The sequence below is a fragment of the Ascaphus truei genome, chromosome 1, assembly GCF_040206685.1.
Source record: "Ascaphus truei isolate aAscTru1 chromosome 1, aAscTru1.hap1, whole genome shotgun sequence".
NCBI classification, from domain to species: Eukaryota; Metazoa; Chordata; class Amphibia; order Anura; family Ascaphidae; genus Ascaphus; species Ascaphus truei.
The window spans coordinates 313733672-313753598 of record NC_134483.1 but is presented as its reverse complement, the minus strand read 5'-3'; the positions used below and the strand labels follow the sequence as shown (position 1 = coordinate 313753598).

General features: G+C 43.0%; 2 protein-coding genes across 2 annotated transcripts in view; one reads left to right on the top strand and one right to left on the bottom strand.

Annotated features, from left to right (window-relative positions):
- COQ2 (coenzyme Q2, polyprenyltransferase) overlaps positions 1-2101 on the top strand; it is a 31756-nt gene extending 29655 nt beyond the window's left edge. Inside the window, exon 9 of the mRNA XM_075604246.1 lies at positions 944-2101. Within this exon, the coding sequence (XP_075460361.1) occupies positions 944-1102 (159 nt within the window). The 3' untranslated portion in view covers positions 1103-2101. The remainder of the gene's footprint in view (positions 1-943) is intronic.
- A 4171-nt stretch (positions 2102-6272) lies between these two features.
- Positions 6273-15352, bottom strand: COPS4 (COP9 signalosome subunit 4). Its single transcript, XM_075605529.1, has 10 exons — positions 15134-15352; positions 13897-13976; positions 13275-13426; positions 12717-12820; positions 12359-12512; positions 11488-11638; positions 10828-10998; positions 10273-10388; positions 8086-8170; positions 6273-6683 (listed from the first exon to the last, which is right to left on the bottom strand). Exons 1-10 carry the CDS (start codon positions 15205-15207, stop codon positions 6550-6552), a joined length of 1221 nt encoding a protein of 406 aa, XP_075461644.1. The 5' UTR covers positions 15208-15352; the 3' UTR covers positions 6273-6549.
- Positions 15353-19927: the final 4575 nt, after the last annotated feature.

The window sequence follows — 19927 nt, the reverse complement described above, 5'->3', positions numbered from 1 at the left end:
GAACTTACCATCCGGGACTGCAACCCAGTACCTGTCTTCTATCAAGTTTATGTTTAGGGGTCCCCCCTACAAGTATCTGGTTATTCATTCATTCATTTATCCTACTGTTGGGGTCTTTAGCATTACGCAGTCACATGGTCCTTCACTATGGAGCTGTACAAAATAAAACCAAAATAAAATGATGCTTTATTTTTTTTAAATTTTTTTAAATTGTATTTATCACAGATTAGCATGATAAGTGCTATGCAGCTGTGCACAAAATTGTTTGGACCATATATACAAAGTATGTAGCAAAATCATACGGTCTAGCACAATTTGGCCTCCGGTAATGTATCCCCTAACCATTTACCCTAAACACCCAAACCTTAATCCCCCAATCCTAACGCTAAACACCTACTTCCGAGCTAAAACGGCTGTGGCCAGCTGTCCCTCTGCGGCTAAAGGGCGGTGGCTAAAAATCCCTTCCCGAAATCTTAAATGTACCAAGTCTAAAAACATTTATGGATGCAGTAAGGGAGTCGTCTTCATACAATGATTTGTCTATTGTGGCATTACAACCGGTGTGGAAAAGCAAAGTCTTCCGCACACAGGACTGGAAACCGGGAGTCGAGAAGACAGTTGAATAGAAATGTCTTCTTTGACTCGGGTTTCCATACCTGAACGTGGTAGAACTTTGCTTCTTCTACCAATTATCCTGGCGATCCTGGGGTCCCGCAGAGTCTTCACCAGCAGGTTACTTATCATCCATTATCCAAAGAAGTGCCCACCTCTGCTATTTTGTTTTATTTACAAATTGTGTGTCCTGCAGGCTAAAGTGGTACCTGCTACTCTCTCTGTGTGGCAAAGGATAACTTAGGAGTTATATTTTCATATTAAAGTATACATACTGTACATACCAGAACTACAGTACAACACAGACCTCTCTTTCTCCCCCCGTCTCTAGATTTACACTCTCGACATAAACAGCGCAGAAGATTGCTGGAAGAAGTTTAGTGCAAACCGCACCATTGGCTTTTTACTTTTCGCGGGCATTGTGCTTGGAAACTTGTGGAAAAGACAAACCACCACTGAAACTAAAGGAAGATCCCAGAGCAGTTCATGACCAAAATGAGTGGTCAGGGGGCTTTGTGGAACCTACTGTATGTAAGATGTAGAAAACACATAAGGGTTACTTGTCATTGCTGAGTTTTCTCACTTTGAATGGCTTGCACTGAAGACGTGACTCCTATTAATTACTATTAGACCCCTCCAGGTCTGCGTTGCTGCACACGGGACATTTTTGCTGGACCCTCTGGTAGTGAAGCAGTTTAATCGTAAGATGCAGGAACACAAGGGGCTTCAACTCTTGTGCAAATTAACAGATAATTAAAATACAGTTCACTAAAACGGCAAATGTAGCCCTCACTGCATTCAATCTCCAACGCTTTCTGTGACACTTCACACAGGATTCATGCTGGAAGGGTTTTGTGACGCAGTGTAAAGCAGGGGTTTCTGGCATTGAAATGGGTATACCACTTCTAGCTACTTTTCATGGTTCATAAGAAGTTTCTCCCCATATAAAAAACAGGCTATGCTGAGAAGCTGTAACACGGCAGGTATAAGCTTATAGGTTCCATGTTATAATGAAGAGTGACACACTGCTCATTTGCATGTCATTACCCAGAATCAATGGCTGCAGTAGAAGCACTGTTTGCTAAGAGATAATTTGGAAAAGACCAGGTTGTAGACTTGTCTGACACATGCAAGTGCACAAGTGGTATTTGTATCTACTGTACACTGTACGGTGGAGGGATTTTGGCACTTTTTTTTTTAATGCTAAAGTGGTACCCACTATTGCCTTAGTGTGGTAAAGTACAGTATAGTAAAAGATTTAAGATTCAATCTAAACTGGGATTTCTTTGGTAATTTTCCAATGTACACCAATCATGACATTTTTAAAGATGCTAATTGTGATACTTAATTTGGAGAAAAATATGGTCTGCTGTTATCCTTTTATTGTCTATGGCATGCAGTGGCCACTGCAGCAGATATGTGTATTTTGTTGGATTTAATTGATTTTGAAATAAACCAGCCAACTCGCATTGATTTGGCGACAGAGTCACTCATGTTTTTTGTTACCATCAGTGATCTCACACACTAATGTGGAGTCTCACCAATTGAAGACACTTTTTGATGCTACTGTAGCGTTAGGTGTATCGTAAAATTTACACTACAGCATGAGGTCTATCAGGAAAATACAATATTAAAACAAAATTAATTTATTAATTGAACCATCTAAACATCAAACTACAATATTCAAATTAAATAGTGCGCTAAAGAATTTATTAATTGAACCATAAACTATATTTTCTAAAACCTTTACCATACTTTATATGAATCATATGATGTTATGATAAACACATCATATACCATTTAAAAATGCTACAAATAAATCTTCAGCATCTTTTGTTGGAACTTTCCCACAAAAATCATAAAGATGAGACTGAAAATGTTAATTGCAGACTCCTCATTTTAAGAATGCTTGTTTTAGCATCCAACCATGACTGCTCAATCACTTGGGTATTTGCTCCAGTATCAGGGTCCACGTAATAGTTCTGGTGATTAACTGTAAAATGACGGTAACCAATGGCATTTAGATTGCGATAGGCCGGCCATTATCAGAATGAATAACTGAACCAGATTCGCTTTTCCCGCTCAATGATGGGGATCAAAGTACTTCTGTTGCGACGTTGCACGTAGAAAGATTGACAGTCAGATCTTTGCTTAAGACCAAAAACCCATTGTCCACCAATTCTACCTCCATGATTCCTGTTATTTTCCACAGCGGCATCAATCTTCGGACAGAGGTTCTTGGTCGCTATTTAACATTCTCCCACGATGTTTTTGCCAACCAGCAAATCGAGCTTCGTCAATTTGTATGGGGTTATCCTCTGTGCCAACCATATTACCTCTTGCATGATGGAAAATAACACTTCTCAGCATATATTATACGAGTCACTTATAGTATTATACGGCTTCCCTGTTAGAGTAACTGCTGTGTTCATTGGAATTTTCATGACAAAAAAAAAAAAACCCACCAGCTCTAAAATTTTGCAGAAGCTCAAATTACAATGTAACTTGTTTATGTCCGTATAATTGAACAATGCATTGCATGTCCGAACGGAAGTTTTGGCACCCATTATGAGGACAGTGAAGTATAGGCCTAAATTCTCTATTGCTGTCACATTTCCTTCTTTCTTGCATTACACTACCTCGTCGATGACAAGGCCCTACTGCTTCTGGTGCATCCAGTAAATTATACTCGTGAAGACATGCTATAGCAGTTTCTTCTGTCAAGATTGTGTAAAATTATTTCAGCAGCACTGTTACTCTAGGTGAAGCAGAGCAGCATCTAGTGTAGACCACACCCACAATTTGGTAAACCACAGATATCCAGGTAGACCTGACTGTATAGTAGCACCAAAAATGATATATAAATACATTTTAAAAGGCTGCTGTAAGCTGCCGAATGGTTAAGTGTATTTCGTGCGAATATTTTTTTAATGTTTTAAAAATAAATGAAAGGTTTTGCATAAATGCTATAGATTAAATAATAAAAAATGTATATATATATCCCCAAATATCCCCTACTTTACTCCGGATAAGGGCAGAAAAGTAAAGAAGCAATCCCAGTGGAAAGATATTAAAAAAAAAAAAAAAAAACAACTTAAATGTGAAAAATAGATTTTGCAGCTCCAAACTTCACAGACTGTGTGCTAAGTATAATAAATCATAAAGGTATAGGATTGGTAGAGCTCTAGTCATTTTACCCAACGTGGTCAAAACTGGACTGGTCAGCAACTTGTTGTCCCCTCCAGTGTCATCTCTGAATGTGGCTTCCTCGCGACACGTTCAGGCAAAGAAAAGGCAGGACATAGTCTGCTATGAAGAGTACAATGAATTACACAACATTACTTGTGTCAATCTGTAGTGAAACACGTCAAGTTCTAAGCCCCACTAGCGGAGAGCTGTTCTGCCTGTGAGAAACGGAGGGTTGGAGACATCTGTGAGCAGCAAAACCGCAAGTGACATCACCGTCAGCTGCCGGAGACTCCTGTTGCACCATTTTGAATTACATGAACATTTTAAACTTACCAAATGGGAGTGTGATTGCAACAAATGTTGTGTAATACATTGTACTCTTCATACTACACTATGTCCTGCCTTTTTGTCTGAGCATGGCACAAGGAAGCCACGTACAGAGACTTCAGGGGACAACCAATTGCTGCCAGTACAGTTTTGACCCCATTTTACCTGTATTGGGTAAAATCACCTACGCGCTATCAATCCTATACCTTTACTCAGGGTAAACATTGGCTAAAGATACTGAATTTCAGGCTTGTTGGAATAATGTTTTTGGCAGAAGTACTGTAAGAGGCTCAGTGCCAACTCTGTAACCATGAGATAATAAGCCACATTTTTGTAACGCCAATAATGCATTGTACAGTTCCTGCAATGTTGTAGGTGGAAAAAAAACAGTCCTGTGCCTGGTGCATCAGAAAAAACCTTTGGCGGTAGCCGTTGATATTAAATAACGTCTGTGTGGAAATGAAGCAGGAATCTGAATATAGTCCATGAAAACAAGCGTGCAGAAGCCCATGAAGGTGAATGAAATGACCATAAAGATATGGTTTAGCAACATCACATAGGTAATAGGGAGATGGGGGGGCGGTAACGGGAGACCAACAAGATTGTGAGCCTGTCCGTCCCACCTTCACAACATCAGCACAATAGGTCCCATCACACACACACACACACACACACTCCAACTGGCATAGTTCTTGTAATAAGGTATAAAGTTATTGAACTCACGATAAGAAGTCCGTGGAGTGATTCCTAAATAGCATGCTCCCTAGCAATCTACTACGATCGGCAGGAAATCCAAATGCAGGAAAAAGCGGGTTCGCAGCAAAAGGTAACGTGATGACCGAGAAACTATTCATTGTGCTAAATCAGCAAACATTTAGGTACAGGTTAGTTTCTGACGCGTTTCACACCCGTGTAGGCGTTTTATCAAAGATCTTTGATGAAACACGTCAGAGGACTAACCCGTACCTAAATGTTTGCCGACTTAGCACAATAAATAGTTTCTCTGTCATCACGTTCAGCTTTTGCTATGCCCTGCTTTTTCAGGCATTTAGATTTCCCGCAGGAACTGTGCAAGTAGAGCAGCTCTCTACTAAAAAAAGCCTTTATGTTGTCTACTGTGATCCTGACCTAACTTGTGCTTTTCTCTAGACCTGGACAGATGGACTGGTAACTTTAATTAGATACATCATTTTATATCCATGTGCCTTAAGGTACCAAGAAGTAAGCTATTCAGGGGTTGGATTTATTGTGCTCGTTTTATCCAGCAATGTATATTGATCTATCACAGTCATTGCTAAACAAATACATTAAGTGTAATGATGTCTTCTATTTAAAGGGAACCCACGAGAGAACACAAAAACATGTGGTTTTCAGCTATTATGCAGTCTAATGAGATAAATAGGTTGCTACATACTTAATGTGGCCTTCAGATCAGAGACCCCAGCAAATTAAACTGAATAAACTAGAGACCGTATTGCTCATATTCATTTATTGGGCTGCCTTTGCCCGCCAATATTTCAGTCATCAAAATTAAAGTTTGCAAGGTAATTGGTGAGTTTTGTGTAATCTCTATTCATACTTCCTTACCTATTTGGGGTGCCTTATGGGCATGCAATGCATTACAAAGCAATAATAAAGACGTACTGTAAAAAAAGGATTCTGAATATTACTGGAAAATGACTATATAATCTACAATGGCCGGTAAAGGTCATTTAATCTACTACAGCTATGAATTCATCAATATGGCGTAGTAATAATCATGTACACCACCATTTCAGGCATCCTCAAAACCACTGATACCAAGCATAAGGCACAAATTCCATGCATTATACTGTCAGTGCGCCATTATTCTTTACCCCCTTTAGTGCCAGAATGTCCATGGCATCAGAATACCACAGGCATTATGGCTCTAGTCCCACTGCATTAAATAACATGGTCCTGACCAACTTCCCTGATATCAGGACAAAAAGCAAATTATCTTTTGTTCGGACTTCAGCAAAAATGGCTTGATGTTTGGTAGATACTAGGAGGGCCCGCGTTGTGCTGGTCCTCATGACGTCTGCCCTATTTCACCTCTTTCTGAATAGACAAATGGACCCAGGACATGTGGAGAAAGAAACGTGGCAAATAAAATGTACAAGATCCACAGTGCACGCATTTTATTTCCATCTTGTATCTTACAACCTACAGCTTGCATGTTAGACATCCATGACTTCACAGGCATGCAGTTATGGAGTTACAGAGCAGAAAATGTCCCCTCAAATCTCTGACTTCCAGGAGAAGCTGGTAAAGCAGTAGCATGGGTAGCCTAAGAGCTCTGAGAAGTCTTCTTCTGAGGGCTTCTGTGGGAGCCATCTAGCGCTGTTGCTGTGGGCAGAGACTTCCATCAAGTGCTACAGATGTGAGACATGATCTTATACCTTAATGTGCCATCTGAGCCTCCATGGCTTGTGCTGTCCACTCTGGTGCTGTCTGGCTGATCTTTTCCAGCAGGTTATTGACTTGGAAACATAAAGACTGAATTTGCTTATCCCATGTAGGTAAAGCTTCCCTTGCTGAGCAAAAGAAAAAAAAAGAGGATATAAAGAATCAGAAATGCGTCTGAGAACATTGATAAGTGTGTTGTTTTTTAGTCTGCTCTAAGCAGCCCTATGCTGCAGAACACAGATAACATTGCAAGCAGAACATATTGAACAAGTGTGTTTTGTAATAAACGTCAGTGCATGATTTTAAAAATCATTATTTAATCCAAATTAATAGGTCTACTTTTGTATACTGTATATGGTCTATATCAGTGGTTCCCAAACTTTTTCGGTTTAAGGCTCCCCAAGGTGATCAGGATTTTTCCACGGTGCCCAAAGTGAAAACATAGTTGTATATACATACCTAACAGTTGGCGTGCGCAGTTGGTATGTCTCTCTCTATCTGTCTCTCTCTCTCTGTCTGTCTCTCTCACACACTCAGACACTCGCATACACACAGGGGAAATCAGAACGGGGGGGGCAAGGGGAAAGCAAGAAAGGCATGGAGCAGTACTCACCATGTACTCCAAGTAGGAAGAGGCGGGCCTCGCTTTGTAAGCTCATATAGAGCTTGCTGCGGGCCCAAAAAAAATCCTGGCAGCGTGCCAACATGCTGCCTGGCGCATCGCGAGCGCGCTAAATCCTGTCAGCCCGTGGTGACGGGGCGACGGGATTTATCGAGGTGCACGGCTGCGCAGGGGCACCGGGCCCCCTGACTACATGGCCCGGGACGCCAGTAGCCCCTGCCGCCAACAAAAATCGCAGGGCCCGGGACAAACATTTTAAGCAGGCCCTCCCCCCCAAATGCATACAAAAAACCCACCTAATTTTTAAATATACGCGCACGCACGCGCACACACATATAGTATTTATACACACACACACACACATATATATATAATCACACACACACACACACACACATATATATATATATATATATATATATAAATAATCACACACACACACACAAATATACAGGGCGTACCAGCGCACAGTTTGGGAACCACTGGTCTATATAACAGAGGCCATGACCTACCAAGTACAATATGTGTTATTTCCTGGCAAAAATGTTTTAAAGTAAATAATTACTTCAAATGTGTTATTTCAAACAAAAACTATATATATTAAAAAAACAACAAACACCTGACAAAATAAAAAAAAAGTTACAATATTATTACTGGAATATTTCAGGCTGAGAAAGAAAAATATCACAAGAGTATATATTGTAGCAAGTAAGCGGTAATTGTAAATGAGTGAGTCACATTTCATTTTTTCCCCAATCGCCAAGCTACAAATTATGAATTCACTTTAATACGGTTTGCTCAAAATATATTTTTCCTCATCTTATCAAATGATGATTTTCTAAAAATCGAACAGCAACTACAAAGAATTACCAAAATAGGAGGCTGAAACTTAAAAATAAATCACTTACTTTCAAAATGAACAATACCATCAATCTGGTCGATGAACCCATTCATCCGGCCCTCAGTGATCATCTGAGAAGCTATTTTTTCTGCCTGCGAAATACAAAAGAGTGCAGGTTTCAAGGACTTTTGTATTAAGACCACAAAATGTAGGCAGCATAAAAGAGCGTAGTATACATACTGTATTATTTAAACAATTTGGCAATAATCAATCATTTAAACACTGACAGAAGTAGGCGTTGGTGTTTAAAATGGATCCTGAAGCAGGGCGCCATCGTTGCTGTTGAAAGCCACATGGCTGTAAACAGAAGAATCATCCTTGTTTATACCCAAGTCATATTAATCTAGTACACCGCACTGATTTTTTGTAACTATGCATTTGCTTTTCCTCAAGGTGTTGAATGATGATTTTATTTAGGCATGTGTCTCCTTCGGAAAATGTTAACTTTTCTTTTACTAGTTATTTTAACTTCACGTGACTAATTATTGATTAGAGTGCAATAGCTTATACTTTTTGTTATACTGATTAATATCTTACATCTTTCACCAAAAATGTATTCAGGTTCAATAATATCCAAACGATATTTTCTCAACCCAGGGGGAGCATATAGGAGAAAACACAACAGAAAAGAAACACACTAAGTGCAGACAATATTGTTCAGGTGTGGAATATTGTGATGCTTGGCCTCTATGTGCTGCCTACTCACAGGATGTCAGTAGGATAAGTACAGTGGCGTGATATGTAGAGTCTGGTGGGTCCCTCTGGACATACACAGGAAGCAACTGGGACTGGGATGTCAGTAGCAGGTGTACATGGAAAGATAAAGACAGACAATGTTTAAAATCAATATAAGCGTTTTGTCACTATATAAGTGATAGGAAGGTAAGGGTGGTTGCCACAGCTCACCGCACCGCCGATATCCCGGACAGTTCTTATCCGCAAGCTCCCTGTGCTCCTCTCTACACCATGACAGTGTGGGGATCTCCTGCTGCGGTCTCTCCGGCGCGTCGTGTCACTTCCGGTGGGCACGATCAGCTCCGTCGCGTCACTTCCGGTTCTGCGGTTGATTGACAGTTCGCGGAAACGCGTAGAGTGGACCCGCCCAGGAGGTGAGAGGATTGGTGCCCGCGAACTGTCAATCAACCGCAGAACCGGAAGTGACGCGACTGAGCTGATCGTGCCCACCGGAAGTGACACGACGCGCCGGAGAGACCGCAGCAGGAGATCCCCACACTGTCATGGTGTAGAGAGGAGCACAGGGAGCTTGCGGATAAGAACTGTCCGGGATATCGGCGGTGCGGTGAGCTGTGGCAACCACCCTTACCTTCCTATCACTTATATAGTGACAAAACGCTTATATTGATTTTAAACATTGTCTGTCTTTATCTTTCCATGTACACCTGCTACTGACATCCCAGTCCCAGTTGCTTCCTGTGTATGTCCAGAGGGACCCACCAGACTCTACATATCACGCCACTGTACTTATCCTACTGACATCCTGTGAGTAGGCAGCACATAAAGGCCAAGCATCACAATATTCCACACCTGAACAATATTGTCTGCACTTAGTGTGTTTCTTTTCTGTTGTGTTTTCTCCTATATGCTCCCCCTGGGTTGAGAAAATATCGTTTGATCATCTGGGACCAGCCAAGACAGTCCCTTCCAGAGGGTTTGAGCAGGGGGTTACAACCTATATTATATTTTCACTACTGCACTATTTTTAGTCACAATTTTCATTTAGATCACTATATGTGTGTTATATATATTCACTGCATTATAAGTGATCACTAGCACCAAATTAGCGCCAGTTTCTTCACCAATCACGTTGTCTCATTAATATCCAAAGAAAGATATTTGTAAGCATCCACATCTGGGCATAGGAAGCATTGGGAGGGGCAAGCTGAAGAGGTAACAAGATTGCAGATAAATGTATGTTAACCATTTGTTTTTAAGTGGCACCAAACTCGGGAGACTATAGGATGATCGTAAAAGCTAGGTAGAATAAAAATAAAAATAAAGAGCCCATACATAGATTCTGCTTCACATTAAGTACTGTAATTGGTTTTTGAACCATACAAAAGATGAAAATTGTAAAGGAAAAGAAGAGTAAAGTAATAATTGAAACAAAACGATTGCTATTTGTTGGTTGGGACAAACAAGCACTGAATTTAAGCAAAAAAGATTAAAACGTTACCTTGGCAGCAGGTATTTCTAACAAAGCCCCGAGCTCCTCAAAGGTAATGTTGTTGTACAGTTTGCTTGCAGACAACAAGTTGTGCTCTATGACAGCTCTATCCAAGATACTTGAACCTTAAAGTGTAAAAAAAAAAAAAAAAGTCATGAGGGGATTCTAGGGAGAGTGGACATTTAGGGGAAAACAAACAGCCCTGTGTATAGTACGTGTGTGCGCCATCGATCGCAGCTTAGAATAGAATTGCAAGGCATAAAGGCAAGAAAATGCTGCGGTTTAAAATAAATAAAAACCTGTCAATACAAAAATCCCTTTTTATGATTAATAAAATCAAGTACGATTTATAACCAAAGTCTATAAAGTAGAGCAGGTCACATGATCCTTATTTCTATTTTTCAAATGCCTATGCCTGCAATAAAAACATTTTTTTTTACATTGTTTTGTAAATCCCCCATGTAATTGGAAAGTGGTTGGTTTAAAGATTTCCATATATTAGATAGAGCAATATTGTAACAAAGCGACAGCGCATTTCCTCTTGGAATATGTAGTGGCTCATACCATCTCCTGTGGTTGCTTTCTGGTGGGGCATCAACATAGCGGCAAACTCCTGCAGCTGGTTTCCCCGGATTATTCTGTCCAGGTACATTTTCTCCAGAATTCCATAGGCTGACAGCTGCTGGCAACGTTCGTCCTTGAATAGCGTGGCCAGCATCCGGGAACGCTGCTGCCCTACAACACGTACAATGGTCTTTGTTGAAAGCCCTGGTCTTTTGGTAGGTAATCAAATGTGTCGATGAATGGAAGTGAATCACTCAGGGGTATATCATGATTACTAAGCAACGACGAATGGCTTAAAAATATAATGTATACACACACTATAAGATGGAAATGTTAGAGACAAGGAAAAAAAAAAAAAGTCAACAGCTATGCAATGTAGTAGCCTTTAGTCAAGTATATATAACATTTGGTATGCATGTTACATTTAGGTACTTCATTATACATGTAACAGATCAAATTCATTAGGTCATAGGTATAAAGCAGAGTTCAAAAGAAAAAAACTGAATTCAAGACACAAAAGGGTACATAAAATACATACGTTAAAAAAGTGGCTAAAGCAGAAAATGTGCATGAAAATAAACAGATAGGGCGAGCTGCATGTCAAAATGTGATCGGTTGTGGGTAATCACAGTGCCTAAATAAGAAAAAGGTCTGTTTTACCTGCAGAAGCCAGGATAGTGCAATGCAACGCGTGCTTTAATGCTTCCATCCTCTCAGTTTCATGCACTATGGTTTTATATGAGAGCTCATTGTATCTCTGAGCAGCTTCAATGAACTTCCTTCTGTAATCAAGTACACGGGCGTAACAAACCTAGATAAAGGGGGAAACAAAAAAAACAGTATTTTTCTATGCACAATGGAATTCTGTTTAAGATTGATAATGAGAAAAACAAGACAAGCACAGCAAGAAAAGCGTTAAGGTCAGTCAAATCATACGTGTTAATTTAACGAGCAAGAATATATATATATATATATATATATATATATATATATTTTCCAACGTTTCGGTGCCTGAAAGTATCTTCATAAAGAACCTCGAGATTTTGTAATCATTAAATTGACCGTATCATGACTTACTTTCTCTTTCCTTGGTGTGCTTGATTTGTTTCATCTTAAACCAGGATAGCTTACAACAGTTTTGTAGCAGCCTTCTTCATATTATATTTCTGTATACTTGTATGGACCTTTTATCTATAGGTTCTCAATTTGTTGGCAAAAAAGTAAGCAATAACCAGCACTGGCAGCATGTGCAACCTGTAGAAAGGAGAATTTCTAAACAATCAAGAGTTGCTTATCCCAGCTTACAAACCTAATATTTTTAGGTATAATATTACTAGCTCGGCATTAACGTTGATCAAGGTCTTTGCTAGACCAAAATAATTTTTTTGTAATTTCATCCTGATCATCTTGAATAGTGATATATGTTATACTCCTGGCTTGCATCACCTATGCTCGCAGTAAAACGTGTGAACAATGTGTGTGGAACCTTGAAGAGTTCAATAAGAAGCCACTATGTAATAATTGCGCGCACCTTGTAGTGGACCTGCAGCTGTTCATTGGTCGACTCGTTCTGTAGCAGAGAAGCCCTGTTTATGTAAGCTTCAGCCTGCACCGGATCGTCATCCTCCAGGTACAGCCGGGCAATTTTCAGATAGGTATCTAGTTTATAGTCCACATTATATTGTCTGTAGGACAATTAGACATGTTACATTCGAGTACGTGACATTACTTGCACATGACACCTTGTCTTGAAACATAAAAAATGTGTTGCACTAGTAGTGTCCAACACAAGGTTTGCTACAGTTTTATACAGCAGAACAAAATTCTAAACCAATAGTTCAAAAAACACAGATTAGCAATCCTAGCTGCAGATGAAGTGTCTCCCTTACTTTTGTCCTGTTTCCAAAGGTATCCCCACCAACACTTGAGCTGCATTCCTCCAATCCTCCTCTTTCTCATATATAGTTGCCAAGTGCTGTCTAATCGATGCAACCTGCAGGGGGGGAAACAAAAACAAAAAAACATTAGTAATATATCTTTTAACATTGAAATATTTTGCCTTTTTAATTACATAATTAAACTGTGTTGTTCCATTCCAGTGCCAGTCAGTCATACTAATCTTTTCCTGTGCTGTATGTAAATCCAACGTGGATGCCCATGCAAACATAAAAGTTAAAACTCCAAATTCTTAAATAATACTTTCATAATTATAGGGATAATGTTTCCTTTCCACTCAATGAATATTGAGTATACGAAATGCTATATCTCTCCATAGCTAGCGGGTTTAAACAGTATTTAAACTGTATTTTCAAGAGCAGACTCCAGCTGTCCTCCAACAAAAAACCATGTAGTGTATGATGAAGCTCTGAATTGCTATACTGTGCAGCGTGCTCATATTTGGTATAGATCCCCTCCCCTTCTGTGTCCAAGGAAATGTCTCCTCTCACCTGCTCTTCAAAAGAAATGACTCTGGGCTGGATCTTCTCCAGGGTGAAGTGATAGATCTCCTTTGCGATGCCGTCAGGCAGACTAGGAAGGTGTGTGCAGAAGTCGGTCAGTAACTGACGTGAGATCACCAAGCTGACATTCTCATTGACCACTGGAAATCAGGAAATCTCTCATTAGAGATAGAGATGACCATGTAGATACCAAAAACAGCCCAGGGGGGGCGTAATGCCTGCCACCAGAATGAATCTGTTCGTTACAACAAGCAGCTGGGTAACCAATAACTTATTGGCAGATACTAAACACAATATTTTGGAACCACCCAGATCCCTTCTTCGAGCAACAATAGAAAGATACGAATGTCTTGATTTTTTAATATCGTTCACAAACAACAAGCTTGTGTGATTTTTTTTATTTATAGTCACATTTTGAAGCAGTAGGAATAAAATTGCTTGAAATTTTTTTTAAAAAAAATGCATTTACAAGAGAAAACAAAAATACATCTGCTTATAATTAGAAGTAAAGGTTTTGGAAATCCTTATGTAGATGCACACAGTCTGCAGATCAGTCCATTGGATGTTACTATATTTCAACGTTGTGTTCTTTAACAACTATAAAACTTACTTGCTTCAACAAAAGCTTTTAGAGCTTCAATCTGTTCTGGCCCGTGCAATTGAAGGGCTTTTTCTAGTATCTGACGGTACCTGTAAAGAGAAAAAATATATATAAATGAAACAAATGTGATTTTTATGTAAAGAAATAGAGCTAACTGGCATAACATACAAGTGCTGCCACAATATAAAAAAAAGTCCTTGGGATATTCACCGTACAGAATTTAAAAAAGTACATTTAAATTCCAATACGGAACAGCAAACAGAATTGACAGGCCCACTTCAAAGACAGGCCAACTTCCGCTCACAATGTAGTGGCACATATTCAGAAGAGAGAAAGGCAGCAGGCTTTACACTATGCAATTTTTTAAATTAAACACACACACACACACACACGTGTGTGTTTATATATATCACACACACACACGCACACTCTCACACAGTCACACTCTCTCACACACAGACTCAGACTGTCACACGTGTGTGTTTATATATATCACACGCACAGTCACACACACTCTCACAGTCACACTCTCCCTCTCACACAGTCACACTCACAGTCTCTCACAGTCACACACTCTCTCACACAGTCACAGTCACACTCTCTCTCACACAGTCACACTCTCTCTCACACACAGACTGCCACACTCTCTCTCACACAGTCACACTCTCTCTCACACAGTCACACTCTCTCTCACACAGTCACACTCTCAGTCACACTCTCTCTCACACACAGACTGCCACACTCTCTCTCACAGTCACACTCTCAGTCACACTCTCTCTCACTCACTCTCACACAGTGACACTCTCTGTCACACACTCTCTCACATAGTCACAGTCACACTCTCTCTCACACAGTGACAGTCACACTCTCTCACACAGTCACAGTCTCTCTCACACAGTCACAGTCTCTCTCACACAGTCACAGTCTCTCTCACACAGTCACAGTCTCTCTCACAGTCACAGTCTCTCTCACACAGTCACACTCTCTCACACAGTCACACTCTCTCTCACACACTCACACTCTCTCACACAGTCACACTCTCTCTCACACAGTCACACTCTCTCTCACACACTCACACTCTCTCTCACACACTCACACTCTCTCACACAGTCACACTCTCTCTCACACAGTCACTCTCTCTCTCACACACTCACACTCTCTCACACAGTCACACTCTCAGTCACACTCTCTCACACACAGACTGCCACACTCTCTCTCACACACACACACAGACTGTCACACTCACTTTCCCGCCAGATCCTTGTGGGATCCGCTGGAATTCATCAGCTGGGTCAGATCTTGTCTCACACACGCCGCCATCTTAGTGCTTCCTCACTGGACACGCCCCCCGCGCAGGTCACCGGAGCGTCATCAGTGACGCGAAGAAACACCCTCACCTCTTCCTCCTGCAAGGGCGCCAGACAGGACAGGGTTAATGAACCACATTGTAGCGTCACTCAGATAAGACACGCCCTCTCACAGAAAAGACAGGGTGGGCGTCACCATGGAGACGCGGCTTGGCGCTGCATTCTAGCTGCACGTGTCTGCACTAGTGACTGAGCTCCCCCTGCTGGGTGCTGCGGTCAATGACACGCTGAATGCAACCACCCTGCTGCGTGTGCCAGTGACGCAGGTAATCCCTGCTGTGCCAGGGCGCTGCCAGCTCACTAAGCAGCGCTCAAAGTGTGACAATAAGAGGGGATAGAGAGTGATATATTTGTTTTTTTGTCACTCCTGCAGCACTACTACTTTATACATTTAAATTCCTGCTATCCCACTTTCTCTTTTAAAGCCCAATGCCATTTTTTTTGCAGCATAAATCTTTAAAATACAGTCTAAAGAGGTGTGCCCAATTGTTTAGTACAGGGAAGCGCAAACTTTTCCTGCAGCGCCCCCCTGTCTAGCTTGCCCCTTTTCCTTGTCCCACCTCCACCCTCAGCCCACCTCCACCCTACCTCACCTAACCTCACTTTACCTAACCTCACCTTACATCCGCGTGAAATGATGCTGTGGGGTCATGTGACGTCATGTCATGTGACCCGTGTCGTCATTTGATGCATGTGATGTCACGTCACATGGCCCCGCAGTGTCATTTGACGTCGCGTTGCCATGGTGACGCGTCACAGCCGGCTGAAATAAGGTAAGTGTTGTGTTGCAGGGGCCTCGCGATTCCCTGGCATTAAATTAAATGCCTTGGGGAAGACCACGGGTCCTCTGTAACCGGCCGCGCCCCCCCCCCCCCAGAAGAATCTTCCCCCCCGCCCTCGGGGCTTGTCCAGTTTGCGCACTGCTGGTTTAGTACATGCAGATCTTTTTTAAACTGGGCACAGTAACACCACTTTTAAGGGACTTCAATCAATGGGATTAAGGAGATAAATCGAGCCCTTTGATTACCTGTTCAATTCTTTCCTATGAACCCTAAGGCCTCGGTCATGGTCAGCGCTTATGCGCTGAGGCGTGCTGCTGCTCGGAACTGAGCCCCTGCTGCCGCAATGAGAGCGGCTTTAGCAGGGGCTTGTGGAAGCGTGTGTCACACAGTTTTGAAGTTTGGCGCTCGCTGGAGCGCAGGGCCTGTCACGTGAGTGGTTCGCCCAATAAGGGCGAACCAGCTCCGCGACGTCACTGGCCCGCCCCCAGACACGCCCCAGACACGCCCACGGACGGCGCGCTGTGTAAGGCCAGGCCTGAGCCTCAGCGCGCCTCCGCACTGTTTTGGGCACTATGTCCCAGGCCTAAGGCCGAGTCCACGGTCCCTGCTGGCGTGCTGAGGCGCGCTGAGGCGCAGGGAAAACGGGTGCTTTCCCTGGCCTTGCGGTTGCTTACCGCAAGCGCTCTCAGCAGCCGTCAGGGGGCGGTCCGGGGGCGGTCCGGGGGCGGGCGCGTCACTGGCCGGGGGCGGGCCAGTGACGTCACGGAGCTGGTTCGCCCTCATTGGGCGAACCGCTCACGTGACCGGCCTGTCTCGCCGGCAAGCGGGGGAATTTTAAATTCCCCCAAGACCTGCGCTTCCGCAAGCGCGCGTAAGCGCAGGTGAGCCCCTACTAAAGCCGCTCTAATTGCGGCTGTAGGGGCTCAGTGCTGAGCGGGAGCGCGCCTCAGCGCGCTTCCGCCAGCAAGCACGTAACATGGCCGAGGCCTAAGGCCTCGTCCAGGCTGAGTGCTTGCTCGCGAGCACTACAATTAAAGCAATGGTCGTGTCAAAGCTGCGTGAGCGTGCAGAGACACGATGCTTACCCTGGTCACATGCGCGGTTCAGCCAATGAGGATTAAACCGCTCACATGATATCACGGGCACGCCCCCCATGTGCGCAACTTGCTGGCCAGGAATTGCCCAGCGCCTGACGTCACAGCGCTCGAGCGCTAGCGAGCGCGCTCCCACTCTGTACGAGGCCTAAGGCCTGGGACATAGAGGGTTCCGCCGCGCTGCTCTGCCTCGCCTGCTGAAAATGGTGCTTTTTTCTGTACTTGCAGGCGAGGCAGTGAGTGTGCACTGGGGGAGGGGGAGAGGCGGAGCGGAGGCGTGTCAGGAGGCGGAGCGGGAGGCGGGACTAGTCCCCCGCTCCGGTCACGTGACCGCTCCTTCGCTTCCCTGAGCGGCAAATTTGAAACGTGCCTGTCTCGGCAAAGTTTCTGAGCCTCCGCACGCATCAGCACGCATGCGGAGGGGGAAACTATAGCCGCGCTGATGACAGATGCAGGGGGTTAGTGCATCTGCTCAGCACGGCTCAGCCCGCCTCAGCGAGGTTGAACTTATGTCCCAGGGCTAAGGCTGCATCCAGGGTGAGCGCACGCTAGTGACATCATGCACGCCTTTAGATGCAGCGATTTGTGGCTTCGGTAGACGCGACTTTGAGGCGTGTCGGGGGCGTGACCGTGACATCATTGGGCGAACCACTCACGTGACCCAGCCATCGCGCCGCAGAATCAAATGTATTTGATTCTAAGTGCGCCTATCGCACTGGCACACGCGCATGTGCGGTCTGTGGCTGCAATCATTGCCTTAAAGCCTCGATTATACCAGTTCCGGCTGGGCGGCAGCGCGATTTGGTGACATCACCGCTGCGATCCGGCAAAGCGGCAAGTGAACTGAAGTCAAGAGGCAGCGGGAGGAGACAGAGAGGTGTGGCGGAGGCGTGGCCATGAGTGGTTCGCCCTCATTGGCTTAACCGCTCACGTGACGCAGCCGTCGTCTGCTCGAAACAAAATCTCATGCCTGCTCTCCAGTCTGCTGCCCTGCAGTTCCAGGCGGCGTGCGAGGTATGTTAGCTTTAATTGGATTGCTGCAATCTGTTTTGAAGCCGCGCTGCATATTTTGGTATAATCACGGCCTAAGGTATTTTGATCTCGGTCGCGGTAACCATGGACGTGACCTAATTGTGTTACCGTAACCTACCTCTGAACTTAATATTCAGATGACAAGTGTTTTTTTTAAATATTTTTTATCTGGTTTGTTTAGGGTTGATAAGGGTATTTCCTTTCCCCATGATGACAGTAACTTGTTTACATAATAACCCAATGTTGAGGTCTAAGCTCTAAAGCCCAGATCTAGAAAAGGGTGCTAAACTGTAGCGTGCCTCTACTCCCATTCATGTGAATAGGTGCTGATGTGTGCTAAAGCTCAGCACCCATTTGTGGATCTGGGCCTGACAGTCATACTACAGTATATCTGCTGAAGCGGTTGTTCGTGCTGTTTTCGGACAAAATGTCCATTAGTCTATGCAGACTTTTGTCTGACAACGACTTGAATGACCACTTCAGCATCTATACAATTACCCTCCGAACTCTTTCTGTGCCCCATGACATTGGGCAAGGTCATATTAAAGCTGCAGTTCAGGCAATATCCTGCATGTGTGTTTTTTTAATAAATCAGTTCTGTAGTAAGAAAAAATACTTTTAGCATTTTCTGTTTTTAAAAAAACAACTTTGAAAGACCAATTTTCTTGTAATCTATTTTAACAAACATTTACTAAGGCACTGGCCCTTCATGTCCTGTCACAAGCCCTGGCACACGCCTTTGTGAGCCCTGCCCCCCCTCTTGCACATGTCAGTGCAGGAGTGCTCATGAATATTCATGAGCTTTCCCTGAGTGACAGAAACAGAGGAAATACATTCACCATATTTAAAGATGTCGCCAATCTTTGCCGATCAATAGACGGAGAACGAATTGACCAGCAGCTATGCAGTTCTTTAGGTAAGTAGAGATTGCCCACATGAAACTATTGAAGTAAAAAAAAAAACTACATTTAAAAAAAAAAAAGCCTGAACTGCAGCTTTAAGTGGCACTCTCTGGTCCTTAAGACATTGCCCCGACCTTATTGATGTTTTGCTCATTACTAGGTAGGGTTGCCAGGTGGCTTGTCCAAAAATACTGGACACACTGCTAAAATATGCGAGACCCGCACCTCCCCCAATACATATACAAATATACCACCCCAATACCTATAAAATATACCCCCATGCCCTCAATACATATAAAAATCCCCCCCAATAAATATACAAAATACCCCCACCTCCCACTACAAATAAAAATATACCCCAACCCCCCACTACATATAAAAATACCCCAACCTCCAGTACAAATAAAAAATACCCCAACCCCCCACTACATACAGTTAGGTCCGGAAATAATTGGACACTGATACAAGTTTTGTATTTCAGCTGTTTACCAAAATAAATTCAAGTTACAGCTACAACTTTAATATGTAGCCCCCTCTTTTTCAAGGGACCAAAAGTAATTGGACAATTGACTCAAAAGCTGTTTCATGGACAGGCGTGGGCTATTCCTTCGTTATTTCATCATCAAATAAGCAGGTAAAAGGTCTGGAGTTGATTCCAGGTGTGGCATTCGCATTTGGGAGCTGTTGCTCTGAACCCACAACTTGCGGTCAAAGGAGCTCTCAATGCAAGTGAAACAGGGCATCCTTAGGCTGCAAAAAAAAAGAAAATCCATCAGAGAGATAGCAGGAACATTAGGAGTGGCCAAATTACCAGGTTGGTACATTCTGAGAAAAAAAGAACACACTGGTGAGCTCTGCAACAC